The sequence below is a fragment of the Phoca vitulina genome, unplaced genomic scaffold, assembly GCF_004348235.1.
Source record: "Phoca vitulina isolate PV1807 unplaced genomic scaffold, GSC_HSeal_1.0 scaffold64, whole genome shotgun sequence".
NCBI classification, from domain to species: domain Eukaryota; kingdom Metazoa; phylum Chordata; class Mammalia; order Carnivora; family Phocidae; genus Phoca; species Phoca vitulina.
In genome coordinates this window covers 4,897,277-4,922,115 of record NW_022589767.1, presented here as the reverse complement: position 1 = coordinate 4,922,115, position 24,839 = coordinate 4,897,277, and the positions used below count along the sequence as shown (strand labels likewise).

The following is a 24,839-nucleotide window of genomic DNA, read 5'->3' as shown; positions in this document are numbered from 1 at the left end:
GTACACCAACTGAAGCAATAATTGATATCTTATAGATACACTTGTGTATCTGATCTCTATGTAAATGAGTTACCTGTTTCATATTTAGAAATTAAAACACCAACTGAAGTTGACTCTCCTGAAATGAGTTCCAATGGTCTAAAGAGAAACAAAAGACAGAATATGTATAGCTCAGTTCAAATATAGGAACACACCACTAATAGGAACAATAAAAGTAAAAAACATGCCATTCTAGTAGTGGGTAAGTAATATAGTCTGCAAAGGCGGCAGATACATATGACAATAAAATCATAGCTGTTTCTGTGAAAGTGGTTTATGGACACCCGCATGTTCTCACATGAGCAAATTTCCTCTTCTGGGAATTGGCCAAAATCATGGATCATGGCTCAACAGAATTTCATACTCACAGCTGTGTTACATACCAGAGACTCATACATCAGACTACCCATAAAAAAACCCATAGTTTTCTCAGTCAGTAAATTTAACCAATAACTGAAAAATCTTAACATACCTGTTTTTTAGTATTAGATTTTGCTTCAATATGAAATGGCAATTTTTGAATAAATTCTGACTTTCCTTTATTTCATTGTGGTCTAATTTGGAAAACTATTACATGGCAGGGTAACAGAATAAACTGTAAGAGCTTCAAGACTCTTATGGACTTGTCTACAACTGCACAGCCAATATTAAAACATACATTATTTATCCGAATATAATATCTCCTTTGGAACCATGTGCTTTATCTTGTAAATACAGATCTGCTAGAAGTTTAAAATGTGTACCTTCTGATAAACTGCACTCTGCTTTGGACGAGTTATGATCTCATAGAAGTTAAGAATAAAAACGGAACGGATTAAATTTAGGTTGGAATCAAACTTTGTTTTGAATTTTAAGAAAGTCATTTTTCACTAGCATCAGAGTGCAGTAGCAAATAAAAAGCAAATGTAGTTATCTAGATCCTTCAGGTAAAAATATGCTTTGCCCTAAAAGATCTGGGTAAATGAGTTAAATATTGGCGCTTCGCTTGAATTTGTCTGGAGAACCATCTTTCATTGGACTTTGCTAGATTAGGTCTCATAGTGCTTTATGCCAGAGTGGTACTTCTCAAAGTTTAATGTGTACAGGAATCTCCGAGGCTTCTTTTTTAAATGCAGATCTGAGTCAGTGCCTCTAGGGTGGAGCTTGAGATCCTGCAGGGCTAGCAAGCTCCCAGGTGATACCTATGCTGCTGGTCAGGGACTACCGTCTGAGTATCAAGGACAGAGAAAGAGGCCATTGAGACTGCTCTGTCATGTTTCATGCGGTGTATAGGTAGCAGGAGCCCAGGAAAAACTGCCACTATTTCTCATCTGTTCAGAGCTAAAATTCAGGAGTAGGCAATAAAAGCTGATGGCTAAGCCAGGGCCAAATCTGGCCCACCATTTGTTTTTACACGGCCGGCAAACTAAGAATTATTTTCACAGATGAACATTTGCTCTTGATCTGATGATAAGAAGGAGTAACTTTAAACACCAGTTAAGTGAAATTCCATCACCTCCCCAAAAGCATTACTATTTTGAATTTCATCCATAAAAAACATATTCTATCTCTTGTTGCATGAATTATCTTCGTATCTTCAAAATTTTGCCCTTTTGTCCCACAAAATCAAAAATGTTTATTATTGGGCTTTTACAGAAAAAGAAATTGCAGATATCTTGTCTAAGCTACTTCCTCTAATGCTATAAACTTTTCTGAATAAAATATAACCTTGTTTACATAGTACAAGGTGATAACCAAAAAAAGGGGAGTGAGGGGGTGGACTTGATGTTTTTTATCTAGATTACCCTAAATTAGTTAGGATGAAGGGCATCATAGAACACTCTCATAGAATTCAAATTCTAAAACAAGAAAGTTTGAAAACTTATTCTTACCTACCTCAACACTTTCTTTACACTTCATATGATTATCACGGACAATATAGTTTGTGCGATTTGTACAACTTAATTTTTTTTTAAAGATTTAATTTATTTATTTGACAGAGAGAGAGACAGCGAGAGAGGGAACACAAGCAGGGGGAGTGGGAGAGGGAGAGGCAGGCTTCCCGCCGAGCAGAGAGCCCGACGTGGGGCTTGATCCCAGGACCCCGGGATCACGACCTGAACCGAAGGCAGACGCCCAACTGACTGAGCCACCCAGGTGCCCCTGTACAATTTAATTTTTATGTAATGCCTGAACATACCTGCATCAGTTTGCTCAGGTGGCCATAACAAAATACCACAGACTAGGTGGCTTAAACAACAGAAATTGTTTTCTCACAGTTCTGGATGGTATAAGCCCAAGGTCAAGGTGTAGGAAGACTAGGTTTTCCCTAAGGCTTTTCTTCTTGGCTTGCAGATGGCCATCTTCTTGCTAGGTCCTCACATGGCTTTTCCTCTGTGCATGCACAGACATGGTGTCTTTTCCTCTTCTTCTAAGAACATTAGTCCAGTTGGATTAGGGCCCCACCCTTATGCCCTCATTTAACCTTAATTACCTCTCTAAAACCCCTGTCTTCAAATAGTCACATTGGGAGTTAAGATTTCAACCTACTATTTTAAAGGAACATAACTCAGTCCATAGCAACCCTATATGTATGTAGAAATTCATCTCTGAAATTGGGTTACATGTTATAATGGATTGGCAGCCCTTTTTTCCTTTCTCGGTGATACATAAAAACATGTTTCTTCTTATAGTTGAATTCATCTTAGATTCAGGAAACAGGTTAGCAAACAAATAATGCTGAAAACCTTTCAATAGTAACTAATGGTGTCCAGCTCTGGCTTTCTCCACCATCCAGTCATAGTTCCCAGAGGCAAATCATTTTCGAATTTTAGGTGTTGTTTGTCTAATACTGTTAAATAATATGATTATAGGGGCACCTGGGTGGCTCAGTCGTTAAGCGTCTGCCTTTGGCTCAGGTCATGATCTCAGGGTCCTGGGACCCAGCCCCGCATCGGGCTCCCTGCTCAGCAGGAAGCCTGCTTCTCCCTCTCCCACTCCCCCTGCTTGTGTTCCCTCTCTCACTGTGTCTCTCTCTGTCAAATAAATAAATAAAATCTTTAAAAAAATAATAATAATATGATTATAGAAATATTTTTATTTAAATTGGCAATCAGTTTCACACACACACACACACTCATGGCAAAACCAAAGAATTTGATTCAATTTTCTCATATAAAAATTTATTTTCTGTACTTAAAAAGTATATGATTTTTCTCAATTATTTAATTAAAAAATTGTTTATTTTTTAAGTTTCAAACTGCTCTACCAGTCTCATCATACTATCCCTAGTTTTGTCCCAGTGCTAAAACACATAAGGTAATGTACTAGAGGCTCCTCTTCCTCTGGAGATCTTCTTGCAGACTTCTATGCCCTTGATCTCTGTCTTCATGATGGTCCTCTAGATTGGCTGCCTGGTGCTCTTTTTTGTTAGATCTCTAATTACCTCTTCTTCTTTCTTGACTTACTTCCTCTTTCATTATCATTTATTTTTTAGCAACTTCCTAAGAAAAGGTATATGGGAAGTAAAATTTTCCAAGAATTTATATGACTGAAAAGTCTTTTTACCCTTACACGTGATTATTTGATTGTACATAGAATTCTAGGTTGAAAATATTTTTTCTTCATAATTTTGAAGCTATTGCTCTGATTAAAATCCACAGACTGGGGCGCCTGGGTGGCTCAGTCGTTAAGCATCTGCCTTCAGCTCAGGTCATGATCCCAGGGTCCTGGGATCAAGCCCCGCATCGGGCTCCCTGCTCAGTGGGAAGCCCGCTTCTCCCTCTCTTACTCCCCCTGCTTATGTTCCCTCTCTCGCTGTGTCCCTCTCTGTCAAATAAATAAATAAAATCTTTAAAAAAATGAAATAAAATCCACAGACTTGAAAGACTGTTGAAAAGCCCAGTGCCCTTCTGATGCTATTTCCTGTTTATGACGTCTTTTCCCAACTGGAGCATTCTCTCTATCAGTGATATTCTAAGACGCCATTTTATTGTGCCCTGGTAAAGATCTTTTCAACCATTGCACTATTCACAGGTATTCTCACTGTTCTCTCAACCAGAGAAATTTTCCTTTATTTTTTAAATATAACTTCCTCTCCATTTTCTCTGTATTTCAACTCCTATTGATTACAATAGGGGTTGGACCTTCCTAAAATAATCCAGATAAGTCTCTTTTAAAAAATTTTTTTGGGAGAGACAGAGAGAGAGCACGCTTGCATGCAAGCAAGTTGGAGTGGAGGGGCAGAGGGAGAGGGAGAAACAGAATCCCAAGCAGGCTCCACCCACAGCATGGAGCCCGCCACGGGGTTCGATACCACGACCCTTAGATCACGACCTGAGCCGAAATCAAGAGTTGGTCACTTAACCAACTAAGCCACCCGGGTGCCCCCAAAATAAGTCTCTTTAAAAAAAAAATTCTATTCTCAGGGTCCTGGGATCAAATCCCTCATCGGGCTCCTTGCCTAGCAGGGAGCCTGCTTCTCCCTCTGCCTGCCGCTCCCCTTGCTTGTACTCTCCCTCTCTTTCTCTCTGGCAAATAAATAAATAAAATCTTTAAAAAAAAATAATGAAAAAAACACTATTGAGGTATGATTGATCTACAAAAGCAGTACATATTTAATGTACACAACTTGATGAGTTTGGATACCTTTTATTTCTTCTTCTTGCCTAATTGTTCTGGCTAGGACTTCCAGTAATATGTTGAATATCAATGGCAAGCGTGGGTGGATAAAGAGTAGGGAAAAATGTTTCAGAAGAGCAAAGCAAAGGCTCTAAGGTGGGAATGAATTTAAGATAGTCAAGAAAAAACAAAAAATGTGGCTGAAAAATGGTCAGAGAGGAGAAAGTAGCAAGCAATTAGAGTGAGATGATAAGCACAGATTAGATCATAAAGGTCATGGTAAAGATTTGGGATTTCATCTTAACTGTATGCAAACCTATAGAAGGAATTTAAGCAGAAGAGTAACATTGAATTTGCATTTATACAAGACCTCCCTGACTGTTAGGTGCTTACTAGGGTATAGGTGGGCAAGAGTGAAAACAAGAAGACCATTAAATATGTTCTTGCACATTGTCTGGGTTAAAAATAATAATGACTTGGACTAGAATGATGGCAGTGGCTATAAAGTGAAGCAGGTTAATTCACAATATATTTTGAAATAGAATCTGGATAACTTAAGAATATATTTGGAGATAGGGGGAAAGACAGAGGGCCCCAGATTTCTGCCTTGAGTATGTGAAGGTACTGGAGGAGATGGGGAAGAGTGAAGAAGAAGTAGGGGAAGGATCAAAAGTTCTGTTTTGTGTAACCACCTCTTTGAAAACCTCCCTTAGAGATTACTTATCTTTCTGACCTTTCTTTCCATGGTTTTAGCTCTTTTTCTTGCCCCTAAATGCAAATATGTTTAAAAGCGTTGCTTAGATGTTCTCTTCCCTTGCTCCCCATCATTTTTTAATTTCACCTGACCTTAAATTTCTATTCCATGGATGATTCATTAACCTTTATCGCTTGACTCAACCCATCTTCTGACCTATGATTCACATTTTCAATTGTTTTCTGAGTACTTCTCTTTAAATTATCTCTTTGTGCCTCTACCTCAACTCAAAATCAAATTGATTTTCTCCCTATCATGGGTCTTTTTTTTTAATGTTATGTTAATCACCATACATCACATCATTAGTTTTTGATGTAGTGTTCCATGATTCATTGGGTCTTATTTATATTATTGGCACTACCATCTTTCCAGTCACCTGGACTTATACTCAACATTAACATCTGCTTCCTCCTTGCTCTAGCTATGGTTTTATCAGTGGAATCTATTGCATCTTATGTTTCTATTCTCTATGTTTTCTGGAATTGGGAGCCATGACTATAACTTAGGCCCCCATTATACTTTTTCAAGATTATTTTTTAACTTCCTAACTATCTTCCCACCTCCACTATCTCTCCCATTCTATCAACCAGCACATAGCCTTTAGAATAATCATCCCAAATGACAGTTCTAATCATTTCGCTTGTGTCTCACATCTTCAGTGATTCCATTATCTTCAGAGCAATTTCCAAATTCCTTAAAAATATATTAAATGGCTCTTATGATCTGACCCCAATCTATCTTGTCCCCCAATGCCCAAATAACTTGTTTCTCACTATTCTGAAAATCTGTCTGAATCTTTCACAAGTCTGTGCTTTTGCTCATGCCAATGATGTTGCCTTCACCTCTTCATATGGACAACCTTCTTTCTCTAAAGCATAAAATTATTTCTCTCACCTTTCCCAGCTAGAAAGTTCTTCTTCTTAGATTCCCCAATAGAATAGGAGTCTGCAATGACTGAGAACAGATATTTTTTTAACCTTATATCTCCAACTGTGCCTAACATACTGCCTTGCATAGAGCAGGAAGAGAGTAAATACTAAATTGAATTGACATATTAGCTCTTTTTCTGATGAGCCTATAATGTGCCAAGTAATCTAAATAAATGCAATTATGTGATGAATATGATCTTAAAAGTAGATAATATTGAAACTCAAATTTTTTATATGAGCTGTTTAAAGAACCAAAATCTCAACCCCACTCTGAATGAGCCTTTATGGAACCTAATTTCAAATAAAAATAAATAAATAATTCCTCAAATTTTCTGTTATTCAGATTTCCACTCTTTTCTTTACACCTTCTATTTCTTAGAGACTCAGTAAAGAGCAGACTTTACAGATACATTTAAATACTGAGATATAATCAAAAAATTTACCTACCAGTTTCTCTATCAACCAAAACAAACAGTAAGCTGTTTAAACGTTAGATTGATTTTTTCAATTGAAATCTTTGCCTTATCTGAAATTTTATGCAAGTTAGCAAAATGTGACTATCTCTAAATTTCAAGTAAATTCCATCAAGCTCAAGTTGGCCTCTGCTCTAACGATTGGATTAAGTCCAATAATATGAATGATAAATTGAGAAATGGAATGTTGCAGTGGATATAAACTGTAACAAAATCATAACAAAATCCCTACTCATTTTCAACCAAAATTTTCTAGATAATTTCTCAAGAGTAAAAAGAAAAGAAGAGTGAGACGACTTTTTGAATAATTGTTTCCATTTATATTCTTTATCCAACTAATTCACCTTTACTATTTTTTTTTCTAAACAGAAGTTTCTAGTCTTTATATTTCTCAGCAAAGATCAGAGAAATGTCAGAAAACTGAGGACTGATAATACGAATTATTTCAAACCATTTTTTTATTGTTATGTTATGTTAATCACCATACATTACATCATTAGTTTTTGATGTGGTGTTCCATGATTCATTGTTTGCATATAACACCCAGTTATATGCATATAACATATAACATATAACACCCAGTGCTCCATGCAGAACGCGCCCTCTTTAATACCCATCACCAGGCTAACCCATCCCCCCCCTGCCCTCTAGAACCCTCAGTTTGTTTCTCAGAGTCCATAGTCTCTCATGGTTGGTCTCCCCCTCCAGTTTCCCCCCCTTCATTCTTCCCTTCCTGCTATCTTCTTCTTTTTCTTTTTTTTTAACATATAATGTATTATTTGTTTCAGAGGTACAGGTCTGTGATTCACCAGTCTTACATAATTCACAGCGCTCACCATAGCACATACCCTCCCCAATATCTATCACCCAGCCACCCCAACCCTCCCCCCCCCACCACCCCCGCAACCCTCCGTTTGTTTCCTGAGATTAAGAATTCCTCATATCAGTGAGGTCATATGATACATGTCTTTCTCTGATTGACTTATTTCGTTCAGCGTAATACCCTCCAGTTCCATCCACGTCATTGCAAATGGCAAGATTTCATTCCTTTTGATGGCTGCATAATATTCCATTGCATATATATATACCACATCTTCTTTATCCATTCATCTGTTGATGGACATCTTGGCCCTTTCCATAGTTTGGCTATTGTGGACATTGCTGCTATAAACATCGGGCTGCACCTACCCCTTCGGGTCCCTACATTTGTATCTTCAGGGTAAATACCCAGCAGTGCAATTGCTGGGTTGTATGGTAGCTCTATTTTCAACTTTTTGAGGAACCTCCATACTGTTTTTCAGAGTGGTTGCACCAGCTTGCATTCCCACCAACAGTGTAGGAGAGTTCCCCTTTCTCCGCATCCCCGCCAACATCTGTCATTTCCTGACTTGTTAATTTTAGCCATTCTGACTGGTGTGAGGTGGTATCTCATTGAGGTCAAACCATTTTTAAATGGTTAAAACCTTGTGAAGAGATCACTTTGCTTTACATTTCCCCCAAACTATTTTTGAGTCATATAAATCTTAAAAAGTTATCAAAAATAATATATCTTATCTGAGGACAAAAATTCAAAACTATTGCTTTATCTTCAATAATTGCTCCCTATTGCTACCAGGAGCTATTATAATAATACCAGGAGAGTATCTTATTGAAGTCTCATAGTCACCCTACAAAGGTAAGCATCATTAACCCCATCTTCGAGCTGAGGAAAGTGATCATGAGGTTAACTAACTTTCCAGAGGCCCTCTATGCAGTAAGTCAGGAAATAGGGAATCAGTACAGCTGTTTCTGAGAGACCAGAGTCAAAGCACAGGATAGTCAGATAACAGAGTTAGCTGGCACCTGAATATTCCCAGGGCAAAAAACACTGAGGAAACATCCCTGAGTGTCAATGTGTAAGAAATGCTATGGCCTATTACACTGATTTAAGGCTTTTTCTTTCTCTCTCTCTTTCTTTTTTGTCTGCATTATTTTCCTGCAGTCACTGGAAATCTTTCTGCTGCATTGTCTGTGATGGTAGCTGGCTTCTTTGAAATACACAGAAAACACTTCCCTCCAGTGGAGCAGCCTCTTTCAGGCAAAGTCCTCACCGTTTCTTCCATGCCCTGTTTCCACCTGGTTCTTCAGTACGTTTTACTTGGAGTGGCTGAAACACTGGTCAACCCAGTCTGTGAGTAAACGATTTCATCACCGCATGTAAGAACACACTGAGTCTTTACACAGAACACATCACCTCAAGCCGTTGGTGACCTATTCACTCCCTGGAGATTTCCCACAATGCTTCGAAACAAGCCTATTTATCAACCTCATTTTAAAAAAAAATGTTTAATTTCTCTTCATTCATCTGCCAGATACAGAGCAATTATTAATTCTACCTGAATGTAGGTGGAAGGAAAGACTTACAAACTTAGTTAAAGGCAGTAACTATTTGGTCAAATACACAACAGGAGGAAAAAACTGCTAAAACCTAGAAGACAAGTCCAATATACTAAGATGAAAACTCTCCTCTCTGTCTTTCTTCTTCCCACCTCCCACCCTCTCACTCACAGATAAATTCACATATACACTCCCTCCAAAAATGACATTTATAATATACTCTGAGAATGTATAAACATGCAAATGAAATGAAAATTTGAGTCAATTTTCCAGATAACTCGATGTCTTTAAATTAAGTTTTACTAAATTAAGTGTGATCACTAGTGTTTCATAAGACAGGTTCAAAATAACTTTATTAAATATCCAGCGTTTTCTGGATTATCTAGATTGCTGATATTAATTAAACTAGCCACTTTAAAATTCATCAAGATAGTTTAGTGACTTCTTGCAATACAGCAGTGTGTGTGTGTGTGTGTGTGTGAGCGCGTGTGTGTGTTTTTATCAGTGTAATCTATTGCATCTTATTTTTTACCTTCCTTATATTTCCCTGCAGTGGTAGCCCTGATTGTAACTCATTATACTTTACCAAGATTATTTTTTAACTTCCTATCTTCCTACCTCCGCTATCTCTCCCACTCTATCTATCAGCACATGACCTTTAGAGTAATCATCTTAAATGACAGTTCTGATAATTTCACTTGTCCAAAATCTTCAATTATTCTATTATCTTCAGTTATTTCCAAATTCCTTAACTATACATATTTAATAAGGATATACATATATATGCATACATATACATACATATATGATACCAAAGCAATTCATTGAAAAAGGTAAAAATAAAAGCAATTAATAAAGTCTGTGTAGGATGTGAAGGCGATCTGACTGTGACATCTGTCACCCCATTGATCTTCAGGGTTGATTCAGCTGATCTGGCTGGCTAGGCAGGTGTTCCCTTCTTCCCTCACCACCGAACGTGCATCCCTCCCAAAGCTGCACACTAGGTGGAAAAAGATGACTTACCCCATAGAAGAGGAACATTCTTCAGTCAAGGGTATATGAGTAGCTGCATTCCCATGCTAGAACCTCCAAACAAGCTCTCAGCATCCATTTGTAGGAGAATGTAGGGTAGCCAAGTTTCCAAGACTCCAGACACATCCAAATGAGGTGCTGCATGTGGCAGTCCACCTTTCAAAAATGAAAAAAAAAAGACAAGAAAAAGAAAGTTTATGGAACTATAATCATATGTCTATTAGACATCTTTTTTAAGAAGATTTATTTATTTGGGGCACCTGGGTGGCTCAGTTGATTAAGCGTCTGCCTTCGGCTCAGGTCATGATCCTGCGGTCCCAGGATGGAGTCCCACATCAGGCTCCCTGCTTGGCGGGGAGTCTGCTTCTCTTGCTCCATATGCTCCTCTCCCAGCTTGTATTCTTTCTCTCTCTCTCTCTCTGAAATAAATAAGTAAAATCTTTAAAAAAAAAAAAACTAAAAAAATTTATTTATTTTTTTTAGAGAGAGAGAGAGTGGGGTTGAGGGGCAGAGGGAGAGGGAGAGAGACAGAATCTCAAGCAGACTTCCCACTGAGCAAGGAGCCTGACTCAGGGCTCGATCTCCTGACCCTGCAATCATGACCTGAGCCAAAATCAAGAGTCGGACGCTTAACTGTCTGAGCCAACCAGGCACCCCTGTATTAGACTTCTTTTTATAATTTTAAATCATTCCACTCAATACATTTTATATAAATAAATTGTTTTATGAGATTCTAAGATGTGGCTATCAATGTTTGACACTACAAGAAATACAAAAGAACTATCAAAGAATGTCACTACACAAATGTTTGTGACTTCCCTGATGTGGTTTCCAGAAAATTGTTGGAAGTAGCCAAAATTCTGTAGGCTAGAAGTGAAGCAAGGTAATGAATGCAGGTGATGAATGAATGCAGTCAGGAAATTCCCAGCCAGCTTAGCAATAGTGGTTCAACATACAAAAGCCAGGGTGGTACTTAAAACCATAGACTATTAAAAAGGCAGATCATGTAATATAAACCATTTGGTCTACCCTTCCCTGATTTACCCATCAGGAAACCAACATCCAACTAAGTCAATTGTCTTATCTGCTATTTATCATAGGGTAAGGACCAGAAGACTTTGTTTTGATTCCCAGCTTTGTCACTTACTACATTTGTGACCTTGAGAATTCATGTAACCTCTAAGCTTCACCTTTCTGATCTTTTAAAATGGAAATAATTAAAATTCTTCCTTATATCACAGCAGCAGTGTAAGAATCAATCGGAATGGGGACTACTCTTTGAGAATTAAATGACAATATGTGAAGGGTGTTTTGAACTGTAAATTGAAGAATTACTAAACCAACAAACAAATAAACAAAAAAAAAGAATTACTCTTCTGGGAGGCAGTACAGCATAGTGGTTAATATCTATGGTCTTAAAATCAGACAAATATGAGTTTAAACCCAGGGCTTTAACCCCAGTTCTGCCATTGACTAAATGTGTGACTCTAGATAAATTATTCTGCATTTCTGAGCCTTTCTCATCATCTATAAAATGGGGAATGTTTGTTGTCAGGACTAAGTTAAATATTTTATGTAGAGGAAAAAGCAGAGTATCTAGTATATAGACATCACTCAATAATTAGCAACTATAATGTGTGCTGCTACTATTAGTATTCTAATCTTTCACTTGAATGAATAGGGCAAGACTCAGGACTCAAGCACAGATGTCCTGCTCATAGCTCTTTCTACCACACCTACCACAAGCTGAACACCAAGGACCTGGTAGTGTGAGGGAAATTGCGTCTTTCTCACATGAGTCATCCTAAATCCCTTTGTTCCCCTTACTTCTCACCTCCAATACAACAGCAAGACTTAGTCTTTATTCTGAAATGTAATCTTAATCTGGCCGTGTCTCACTATCTTCTCTGCTCTCCGCCAGTCTACGTGGTCACCATTATCACACCAATTCTATCAGAGCCTCCTAACTTGTCTCCCTGCTTATTCTCCTGCCCCAGGAGTCCATTCTTCAAAGCAGCCATCATGCTCTTTCCAAAAGAAATTTCTGATTTCTCAATAGGATTTTGGAGATAAATTCCTTAAATGGTGAATAAGACTGTACATGGTTTTGCCTCTCGTACTGCTCCAACTACATTTTATAACATTATTCCCTCTGACCACTCCACTAGAAATTTAATGATCTTCATTCTGTGTTTCTAAAGTGTCAAACTTATTTTCATCCCAAGGCCTTTGTGTTTGCTCTTCTCTCTACCTAGAATCCCCTTTCCTCTGATTTCAAGTGTCTGGCTTCTTCTCAGCATCAAATTTTCTCAAAGATTATCTCTTCAGAGAGGCTGTCCAGGTGATCCTATCACTTTCACTCCATTGCCCTCTTCCATTTTTTCTAATAGCACTTGTCAGGACCTGCAATTATCTTATTTATATGTGTATATTTACTGCCTGCTTCTTACTGTGAGAATGTGCAATCTTTAAGTCAAGATTCTTATCCTTATTGTCCATCCTTATGTTCTAATGTACTTCCTTCCTTAAAAGTGCACGTACAGAGCAGATGACTAATAAATATACTGAATAAACAAATAAATTAATAAAATCTATAGCTATTTCTATGTGCATACAATAAAAATATATCACTCAAATTAATGACAATGTCCTACATTGATGGCATTGAGCAAGGAAGCACAGTGGATTACTCCCCAAATTTCAGTGGACATTGTTGACCATACTAAGTCATGTTATACTTTGGAGATGATCTACAAGAAAAAAAAAAAAAAACACACACATAGAAAACTTTTCAAATTATATCTTAATTATAGCATTGTAATACTCCAGCTATCTCATAACTTGTGTTTGTTTTATTTATTCAAAAAATACTGTGTTGGTATCTACAATATGCTTAACACTACTCTAGAACCTTAAGGCAAATCAATTAAAAAAAAAAAGATGAAAATTTCTGCCATTGTAGAACCCACATTCTATCAAAGGGAGAAAGATAATAAACAACAAATGTAATAAATAATTAAATTATAGAACATATTGGGTGATAAGTACCATAGAAAAAGAAAAGATAGAACAGGATAAGGGGGTTCAGGAGTGCCAAGCATAGGAGGTAGCAGGTTGCAGTGTTAAGAGATAGATCAGGATAGACCTCAATGAGAGGTAATATGCAAGGATTTGAAACACTTGAGGGAGTCAGCCACACATTACTGTTAGCAACGGAGTCCTTAAATGCAAAGATGGGAGTATATCTGGCAATGAAGTGGAAGGGGTCTCGTGAAGTTGGAGGAGAGTGAGGAAGAGAGAAACTAGTAAGAGATGAGTCAGAGTGGCCATTGTAAAGACTCTGACTTGGGCTCTGAGAGATGTGGGAAAAGGAATGACACAATATTACTTACACTTTTAAAGAACCCATCTCTCTGCTGTGGAGAACATACTACCCTGAGGAAAAGGATAGATTAAGAATATACTACAGTGAGGAAAAGAATAGAAGATTGATGAATTAAGGCAAGAAATGAGTACCTCAGACCAGGATAGTAGCAGTGTGGGTAGTGAGAAATAATCCAAGATTAGTTATATTTTGAAGAAGGAACAACAGGATATGAGAAAAAGAGAATTAGTGGTGACATCAAAGTTTACGACCTGGGCACCTGTAAGGATGGAGTCGTCACCTACAGAGAGACAAAAGGCTACAGGTGGAACAAGCTTTGGAGAGAAAATCACCCGTTTAGTTTTGGACATAAAAATGTGTCAGATTGAAGTGATAAATAGGGAATTGGATATCCACGTATGTATTTTCATATTGAACTAGGGAATATAGCAAATTTGAGAGTCATAACCATATCAATGGTATTTAAAGCAACAGGACTAATTGAGATCACCAAGGGAGTTGGGGCACACTGGGAGTCAGTGTAGACAAAGAAGAGGATTCAGGAACTCAACCCAGAAGCACGTCATCATTAAGACATTAAAAGAAGACGAGAAATTTGCAAAGACGAGAGAAAAGAAGTGACAAGCAAGAAAAAGCAAAACCAAAAGAGCAATATCTTAGAAGTCGTATGAAGAAATGGTATCAAGGAGGAAGGAGTGTTCATCCGCGTCAAATGTTCCTAATACGTCAAACAAGATGAGGACTGAGAATTGACCATCAGATTGAGCAATTTGGCAGTTATTGGCAGTTTGGAAAAGAGCTTTCTTATGTGGGATATCGGAATGCTCTAAAGCCTGTTAGAATGAGTTTAAGGGATAATGGAAAGAGAAGAACTACAGATAATTTATCTTAAGAATTTTGCTGCAAAAGAGAACAAAGAAATGGGATGGTAGCCGACAAAGGAATTGGGTTAAGAACAAGTTTTTATTTGTGTTTGAGGAAGGAAAGATAATGGCATCATACAGCATGTTGGTGGGAATGATTCAAAAGAGAGGGAAAATTTAAACAAAAAGAGAGAAGGACAGTTGATGGTATTAGGGAGGGGGAAATTACTGCAAGAAGAGAGTTTGAGATCTAATTTACAAGTTGAGAATGTGGCTTTAGATAGTAGCAAGGATGATTTATCAATGGTAACAGTTTGGAGGGCCGAGTGTGTAGATGCAGAAACTCATGAGTGCATAAATAGGCGAGAAGATTCCTGTGGAAATTCTCTTCTGGCTGATTGATTTTTTTTCAGTGAAGTAGGATGTCAGGCCATGAGCTCTGAGTGAGGATGGGAGAGTATAGTTGGAGGGTTTGAGGAGAGGGAGAGGTATGAAATTGTTGTCTAAGACAATGAGAGAGTGAATGCACTAGGGAGATATAGAACATTGCCAGGGTGCATTAGGAGACCATTTGAGGTGTGTGGTCAGGAATTTAAAATGAGTTGGTCAACATGGTTATGTGTGTTTCTTCCAGAAACATTAGGCTGCATGGATCTAGGAGCAGAGATGGCAGAGAGGGAATTGTTGGGCCAATCAATTTCCAGAAAGCAAGAGAAAGGCAAGGGAATGAGGGTATGTGAAAGAATATGATCATAACAATTGACTATGGGACTTAACTTGGCTAAAAAGAGTAGTAGGAGCATACCTTTATGTTCCTCATGAAAGAGGAATAATGAAAGGAGCGATAGAGTGGAGGTCCTGAAGGAGTCAAAACATTTTTGTGGTTGAGTAGCAGGCAGTAAACTGGGAAGACAGGAAGTTGTAGTCAGAGGGGGATGAAAGTTGAGATTATGGAGTGCTTACAATTACTGGCCTAGGGCATGGGTTGGCAAACTTTTTCTGAAAAGTGTCAGATAGTAAATAGGCTTTTCACACCAGTCTCTGTTACAACTACTCAACTCTGTCATTGTGGTATATGAGCTGTCATAGGCATATCTAATGAATGGGTGTGGCTGTGTTCCAATAAAACTTTATTTATAAATAGGTGGCAGGCCGAAACTTACCTGATGGTAGTTCACCAACTCCTGGTCTGAGGGACAAGGTTCAGGGTGTGAGCATGGTAATGAGTGGCTAAGGTAGAGTGGAGGATGAGGACATTAGAAAGAAGTTCAAGGAACTGAGAAATCAAGATCTAGCAGAATGAAAGTTTCAAAGGGTGATCTCTATATATGATAAAATTGCCAGGAACTGAGGCAGGAATAGAACTGGAGAATGTGACGAGGAGAGACGAGCTGATGACTTTGAATAACAGAGGAAAATGTCCTAGAGATTAACAGATGCCTGCACAAAAGAGAAGTATTAGGTGATACCATCGAATAATATTGATATAATCAGAAACAATAAGCCGAAGCTTTTTAGGGATGAGGAAGGAATGATGATCTGAAAATGGCTAATAGGATGAAGTTCCATTTTCTGGGACTGAGGTACTTCTCTTACACGTGTTTGAAATAACTTCTCACCAAACATAATAAGCACATCTAACAGTTTAAGAACAGTTGGAGAAAAAGAAATTTCAGCAACGAGTCCCCAGTACCAGGGGCCTCAGGAAGGTGGTTATAGCCCCACGGTCTGTAGATTGCCCAGATGCTGTGATGGGGCATCTTTGCAAGCACTAACCAGCCTCCACCTGGAGGCACATTTCAGCTCTCCTTGGCAAGACCAGCTTTCACACACACTGAATATTTTTTACTGTGTCTTCATGGTAAAATGAGAATTTTGGAATAGTGGCAGACTTGTGGATATTATCTATGCTATTATGTGCAAAAAGAAGTACCACAGAGCCTAAAAAATCAGGTTGATGATCACGAAAGTTGAAAGAGATCAGAACATGCAAGCCGGTGCCTGAAAATGGAGATCTGAGGACTTGAAAAGCTAAGTCCTCTAAAAGGGAACCAAAGGCTTTCAAAACGACTAAAACGACACCAAAGAGAGATTAACCAGCAGGCAGAGAGCTGGCAAAGTGTGTTCATGAATTATATACCGCACCAGAAGTTCTAGCAAGAGAAAAGCATAGGATTAATAATTAACTAGCAGAGTAATAATGGGCTTGTACGTTCTGCTTTTTCTCAGTGAAAGAAATCGGCCTACTTAGTCTTTCTGCCCATTGTTTGTCTCCTCATATTTATAGAAAGGAAAGTTCATAAGCCAAATCCTTTTTATAACAGTGAATCATTTCTTCCCAAAACATCGTCAGCGTTTCCCTCATATTGTCCTCCAGATCTCCCTGAAAAAAAAAAACTTGTGAGCTTGGCCTCGGGCTCCTGCAGGTGATTTGCACTCCACAAGAGAGCTGTGGTACCCATGGCCCCTTGCCGCCGATATTTGAAGCCCTTCTCCATGGTATTTTATTTATTTCCATCATTATCTTCACCTCCAATAAGTGTTTCTGGTATTAATGGTATTAACTGCCTGTTTAGCACTGCCCTTAGCTCCGTGCATGTCTCTGCTCTCCGCCTGCCCAGAGTGGAAAATCTAGGAAAGATGCCCCAGTACCCGAGTGGAGGGTGGCCTCAGCCTCAGCCTCAGCACGCAGCCCCTTTCCTGGAGCACAGATAGGGACTCCTTTGAATGTTTATTGGATGATAAATAAAAACACGTGGAGGATATGCAGAAACCAAAATAGAAATGTTAAATGAACGCTAGGAAGGCACATGAATACATTTACAGCACGTATTAGTAAGTTTATTTAAAAGGGCTGAACAAACGCAGAGTTTTTCTGGGGTAAAGGGCAGGTAAACCAGGGGTGACGTTTTCCTGAGAGAGAAGGGAGGTGATAATAAGATCTCTTTCTAGAAAAGGAAACTAAGGGACACGTGGGTGGCTCAGTCAGTTAAGCATCCAACTCTTGATTGTGGCTCACCTCATGATCTCAGGGTCATGAGATCGAGCCCTGAGCTGGGCTCAGTGCTGGGTGTGGAGCCTGCTTGAGATTCTCTCTCTCTCCCCCTCTCCCTCTGTCCCCCCCTTATCTAAAAAAAAAGAAAAGGAAAGGAAACTAAAGGTTTAGCCTCTCCGGTATATTGGTTTTCTATCACCACTTTTCTTTTTTAAATGAACTTTAATGTTTATTTATGATCTCTCACTGTAGACAAATTTGCAAAGTACAAAAGAGAAGGAGAAGGAAATTTAAAAATCCAATAATTCAACCACTCAAAGCTAACACTGTTCCTGTTATTTTATGTATTTCCTTCCAATTTTTCACCGCACATAATACAAAAGAGATTAGTGCAATAAACTCCAGTGTATTCACATTCCAGCTTCAATAATTTTCACGCCCGCCAAACTTGTCTCATCTCTACCCTCACTTGCACACTCTCTTTCTCCTCGTTGTATAATTTTGAAGCAAATCCCAGATATCATATCATGATAAATGTTGTAAATATTTTAGCATGTACTCCTAAGGTTGCCATGCATATTTTAATATAGTTAATATCATATGTACAAAATGAGATATACTCATTTTCATCTATGTCTGATACCAGAAAAATTTGGGGGGGCGCTTTTTAAGTTTTTATTTGAATTTCAGTTAGTTAACGCACAGTGTTATATTAGTTTCAGGTGTACAATTCAGCAAGTCCATACATCACCTGGTGCTCATCACAAGTGTGCCCCCTAATCCCCATCACCTATTTCACCCATCCCGCCAACCCCTCCCCTCTGGTAATCATCAGTTTGTTCTCTATAATCAAGAGTCTGTTCAAAAAAATTATTTGTAATTGAAATTTTAAAAAACAATTTTTTTCCTCCATGATTTTTTTTCAACCTCTTGCCACCATTACCCCAACAATGACTTGGGGGAAGGAAGATAACCTTTTTGGAGACCCGAAGCTTAAACTATAGTCTCTCTTTAGGTAATCTCTCCATAAATAGGATAATTTAAATGCATGTAAGAGACTTTGCACATGTAGGAGCCTTTTGACTTGGTAAGATTAATACTGTTAAAAATAGCCAACCATGGGGCGCCTGGGTGGGTCGGTCGTTAAGCGTCTGCCTTCAGCTCAGGTCATGATCCCAGGGTCCTAGGATCGAGCCCCACATCGGGCTCCCTGCTCCATGGGAAGCCTGCTTCTCCCTCTCCAATTCCCCTGCTTGTGTTCCTGCTCTCGCTGTGTCTCTCACTGTCAAATAAATAAATAAAATCTTTAAAAAAAAAAAAATAGCCAACCTGATTCAGTTCCTACAAGTCAGCATTTTACATATATTTTAGTATTATACATACATTATAGCAAGTAAGAGCCACAGCACCTCTGCAAGTGAGTGATGATATTGTTCCCATTTTATAGAGAGGAATACTGAGGCTTGGAAAGTTTAAGTAACTTACTTAAAATTACAGAGGTAGTAAATAGTTGACCTGAGATTTTAGCAAAATCTTGTCTAACTCCAGAACCCATCCTCTTAACCTCCATGTTAATTTTATATGATAAATTCAAGTTTTCTATGGGGAAACTAATGATTTACATAGAATCACAGAATCATAGACCTTATTACTAGATTGTCATATTACCTACTACAAGCCTCACCCTAACCCAAAATTAATAAGAAATATTCAAATGGGGGTGAAATTTGGATGAATATGTTGGGACACACAAACCACCAAGTAGGTTAAATTTTCCTTGTAGCTATACAAGAGTATGTTTTGCCACATTTTACTCCTTCTATTTATTTTTTTTAAAGATTTTATTTATTTACTTGACAGAGAGAGACACAGCGAGAGAGGGAACACAAGCAGGAGGAGTGGGAGAGGGAGAAGCAGGCTTCCCGTTAGCAGGGAGCCCGATGCGGGGCTTGATCCCAGGACCCTGGGATCATGACCTGAGCTGAAGGCAGACGCTTAACAACTGAGCCACCCAGGCACCCCTATTTTACTCCTTTTAGACATATGTAAATTGTAACATCATAGTATGTCTTATTATAGTAACTTTAACGAAGTCCAACCCAAATTTTGCCTTTATCAGTAAACTTTCTTTGAGGTATGATCAACACTAATTTGAATAACATCTATGGATGTATTTTACAGGGAATGTTCTAAATTTTGACTTTCTCTTTTCCTTTCAGTCTCTGTAATACAAAGATTTGTTCCGAATACCATCAGAGGAACCTCTATGAATTTTTTGACACTGTTCAATGGATTTGGTTGTTTCATGGGGGCATTGCTGGTGGAGTTGGTATATCTCATCTCAGAAGGTAAAAATAGGTTCATGGTATATTTATATATATGTGTGTGTGTATATATATATGTATATATATATTGATTTGATGACTAGAGAATTGGGAGACAAAATCTTAAAAGAAGGGCTTTGCCAGTGTAGTCTTTTTTTAATTGATCCACTTTTGCAATTAAGATAGAATTAAGATAGGAAATAGACTCTTGCTGTATTCATTAATTTCTGGGAATTGTTTTTCTTTTGATAGGGGGAGGTAATTACAGAATGTCACTTCTCATGAGACCCTGTCTGCTGTCTTTCTTTAGGGTATTTTAAAACAAATCGGTCATTATATTCTTATTAGATCTTTCAGTAAGGTCATATCAACAATGCCTCATAGTTGGCATAGATAATCCTCAGAAAAGGTAAGTCCTGTGGAAATGTAGGAGAATGGGGTATCTGGATGATCTTTTTTCCCTGTGATTTTCCAGAAATCATGTCTATGCAATCAAAAAGAGACTGTGAATTGAATAGCAAATCGTCTTGGAAAATTTTTCCCATAGAAATTGATCAGGAGAAACACCCCATCTGAAAAATTCACGTGCAACAAAAAAGTAGTACTCATACATGTGCTGACAGAAAAATTGGCAGATGACAATGATTAGATGTCATGGTGAAATGTCTTTGGCTGTACTTTAGATCTACAGGCTTTTTCCTTTATTTGTTCTAAGATGTTAACATGGCTTAACTTTTTTTTTTCTAAATTTACTTTTGCTTATTTTATGAAAATACTACAAGCTTATTCTCTACTTTCAAAGGTAGTTACAGTTGTGCACTTAAAATAATGTAAAGAGAGTGTTGGTTTGTGTTCTCCTGGAACAAATTTAATTTACTTACTTTCAAACTATGGAAAAATTAACTTCTATGAATGAGAAACTCTTTTTAACACTATCTTCATTCAAAAAATATTTATGGATGACCCACTCTGTTCCAGGCACAACACTGGACGTTGGGGAATACCATGACAAGGAAATAAACACTCCCAAATCCTCACAAAATTTCCAGGGGTGTAGGGAAGCAGTAAAATTAAGAATGATAAATTTGATGATAGGTGGAGTAGAGTTCTAGGGAACAAATGTACAATCCTTGATTGATTATTATTGATTATTAATCATTAATAAGATAAATTATTGCCCTTGTCGTAGTTAACTGAGAAAGCGAAATAAGTGTGTATTGAATACTTACTGTGTGCCAGGCTCTGTGCTACATGGAATTTGTGAGATATGGTTCCATTGCTCAAAGGACGAAAATTCAAACCGTCATAACAACCGTGTGAACGGCAGCAAGTTGCTGACTGCTCTGGTGGTTAGATTCTTTATGTATAAACAAGAAACAAAGCACTGGTATTAGAGTTTTATAAGGTAACCTGGAAAAGTCTTACCTATATCTCTACTTAAACATCTTATGTTTTCAGCATATGTTTAGTTTCTTCAACATTACCCAATGAGGATGTTTCTGAAAATCTGCTTTTTTTTTTGAAAGATTTTATTTATTTATTTGTCAGAGAGAGAGAGAGAGCACAAGCAGGGGGAGCAGTGGAGGGAGAGGGAGAAGCAGACTCCCTCCCTCCCGGGCCTCCATCCCAGAACCCTGAGATCATGACCTGAGCTGAAGGCAGACGCTTAACCGACTGAGCCACCCAGGTGTCCTGAAAATGTGCTTTTAAAATGTCTATAATCAAACCACATTTGACATATTCTAGAAGAACTATGAAGTCAAATATTACTATCAGTTTATCTTTTATATAAATCTACATTTTCCCTATGTATGCTTGGGGAACGTATCCAGTTAGGCCAAACGTCACAAGACTGTGCTCACTTTAGTCATTAGCCACAAGTTCAGAGGTTCCGCAGGACTGCTGTCACCTTTGATAAGCTGGCTATAAATGTGGAGGTCCCCACAGACCCGCTTCGGTTTGACAATTTGCTAGAATGACTCACAGAACTCAGGAAAGCGCAGTACTTATGATTACAGCTTAAAGGTAGCAAAAAACTACAAATCAGAACAAGATCTAAGAGGGTTCCAAAAGTAAACTTCTTTCATCCTCAGGGATGCAGTGGCCAACTGGCGTACCAATGTGTGACAATACGCAGAATATGGCCAACTAGGGAAGTTTACTTGAACTTCAGGGTGCAGAATTTTCAATGAGATTTTATAATGTACGCAGGATTAATTGAACCCTTGGCCATGTGATTGAACACAGTCTCCAGCCTCTTCCCTCCGGAGGTTGGGCTATCATATGGCTCAAAGCCTCAACCCTCTAATCACTTGCTTGGTCTTCCTGCCTGGCCAGCCCCTTCTGCAGTCATCTCATTAGTATAAACCATCAGGTGGGGCTGGAGAGGCCCACATGAATAACAAAGACATTCCAATTACTCAGGAAACTCAAGGGGTTTAGCGTTTACCAAACAGGACCCAGGACAGAGGCCAGGAAAATTCTCTATTACACACAATTATTCTTGCAATCCATTTCATTGAAAACCTACATTTTGCTTGAGAATCTGAATAATATGGTAGGAACTGTTACTTACATTATTGCATTTATTGCAACAATCATATAAAGGCAATGTTATCCTTATTTTTGAAATGTAATAATTAAAACAGGAAAAAGAAAGCAAAGTGGTTGAGTCATCACAACTAGTATCTGACAGAGATCTGACCCTTGCGGTGTTTTGAAATCAACATCAACATTGCTTTTAATACACCAAACAGCTATTAGGAGTCACCCAGTGTGAGGACCTTTTAATGACACTTGTTAGTTCTGAAAAACAACCTCCTCAGATGGGGGTCTGCATGTTGGATATTATTGATAATATTCTAGATATAATAAAAGATGGATAAACCAAAGTCTATATGATTTTGGCAGAGTTTACCAAAGACAAATGGCGAGGACATCTTAGCCACATGGATGTGAGTGGGGTGCTCTCTAACCTTGTATTCAAGAGAACACCATTTAAATTACCACTAATTATTTCAATTCGCTTATTCTTTTAAAGGTTTTTGTTGTTGCTGCTGTTCATAATAATACTGTGTTACATTAAGTCCTCTCCCAATAAATTAGAATCTTTTTTTTTAATTTAAATTCAATTAGCCAACATGTAGTACATCATTAGTTTCAGATGTAGAGTTCAATAATTCATCAGTTGCCTATAACACCCAGTGCTGAAAAAATATGGAACACTTCACAAATTTGCGTGTCATCCTTAAGCTGGGGCCATGCTAATCTTCTCTGGATCGTTCCAATTTTAGTATATGTGCTGCCGAAGCAAACACCCAATAAATTAGAATCTTACAATTGGATGTTAATGGCAGAAGCCATCTAGTCTAACACTGTACCCAAAACTAGATGTACCAGCATCACCTAACACCCAGAAAAATTCTCTGCTTTGAACATAACTTGTGTCTGCCCATCTGCTGATAACTATGTTCCATAGAATAAGTCTAATTTTCTATCCACATACCAACTTTCCAACATGTGAGAAATATTCAGAGAAACAGTGAAGTACAATGTTCAAATCCAGACAGTCTAGGTATGTGTTCTCAGTTTCTATGCCAATAACAACAATACATAGTTCATCATGCTGTTATCAGGATTAAGTAATTAAGACACACAGTAAGTGCTCAGTAGAGATGGCTATGGTCTAATAGTATGGCTTCTAGGATTAAACACAATACTCAAGATGTTACTTTTATCAACCTGGTGTCTCTCTCTCTCTCTCTCTCTCTGAGAGATTGTGTTGACTTTTTCAGTAGTTGCATTGTGCTTATGGTCAATTAAAACCTGAACCTTTTTTTTTATTATTTTATTTTTAACAGTTGCTCTCAGTTCAGTTTCACTCATCCGATCACAATTTTTTTCTAATTAAATGCAAGACTTTATCTTTATCCTTGATAAATGTCAACTCATCATCTTAAATAACAGACATTTTTAAAACTTGATTCTGTCACCCAGTGAATTACTAATCTTTACTTCTTTACTAGCTTTGTGTCATCTGCAAACTTAGTAAGCAAGTTCCTAGACTTCTTCCAGGTAATTGACAAAATTGGTGAATTGGACAGGACCAAAAATAGAGCCTTGTGGAAAGTTCCTAGAGAACTCACTCACTGCCAGTTATCAACTAATCTTCCCTTTTTGGATGTAATCAGCTCCCACTTCATCTAATTACCATCATTCAGCCCATGCACTTCTCCATCACTCCCTGAATGACGTCACAGGACACTTTGTCATATGTTTTTCTGGGAGAAGGATATATCTGCGTTTGTGAAAATCCCTTTAGCCATCAGAATAGCATTCATCAAGAAAGGAAATGACATTTATTTAGAGGATTTGGTTCTTGTGACCCTAACTTGGCTTATGTGACTAATTAGGGCCCCTAAGAAAGAGTGATCCTTTGTATACATGACATTCGGTAGGTCACCATCTTCCCTAAGACTGTTTCCTCTTATTTGAAAAAGGGAATGCTAGGGGTGCCTGGGTGGCTCAGTCGTAAACGTCTGCCGTCGGCTCAGGTCATGATCCCAGGGTCCTGGGATCGAGCCCCACATCAGGCTCCCCGCTCAGCAGGGAATCTGCTTCTCCCTCTCCCACTCCCCCTGCTTGTGTTCCCTCTCTCGCTGTGTCTCTCTCTGTCAAGTAAATAAATAAAAAATCTTTTAAAATAAAAGGGAATCCACTTTTCTCAGAGATGACGAGAGGATAAAATTAAGTAATGCATTTGATCATTTTCATACCAGAGATTCTTTTAAATAGAAAATTAAGTCACATATTATAGTGGCCCCTTTGGTTAAAAACAAGAACAGTCTTTTAGTCAAACAACCAGACCAATTTTTTTTTGACAGAACCAACCAGAGTGACACCAATACCGTAACTATGTACTTAAGCATCCCACACGCCTCCACATTCCATTTAGCATATAAGATATTTTAAAACTTTAAGGATTCATGTCAGCTGAGCATGTGTGTATGTGAGTGTGTGTGAGTGTTGGTGCCTGATTGGGATAGACGATCGGCTCTCACAGTCTCCCAG

At 38.2% G+C, this 24,839-nt stretch overlaps 1 protein-coding gene and 1 non-coding gene across 2 annotated transcripts in view; one reads left to right on the top strand and one right to left on the bottom strand.

Annotated features, from left to right (window-relative positions):
* SLC15A5 (solute carrier family 15 member 5) overlaps positions 1-24,839 on the top strand; it is a 78,772-nt gene that overhangs the window by 35,793 nt on the left and 18,140 nt on the right. The window contains exons 6-7 of the mRNA XM_032391718.1: positions 8,776-8,964; positions 19,665-19,793. Coding sequence (XP_032247609.1) covers positions 8,776-8,964; positions 19,665-19,793 — 318 coding nt within the window. The remainder of the gene's footprint in view (positions 1-8,775; positions 8,965-19,664; positions 19,794-24,839) is intronic.
* On the bottom strand, positions 22,980-23,086 carry LOC116624174. The gene has a single exon (XR_004297845.1). It is a non-coding gene; the product is annotated as a U6 spliceosomal RNA (small nuclear RNA).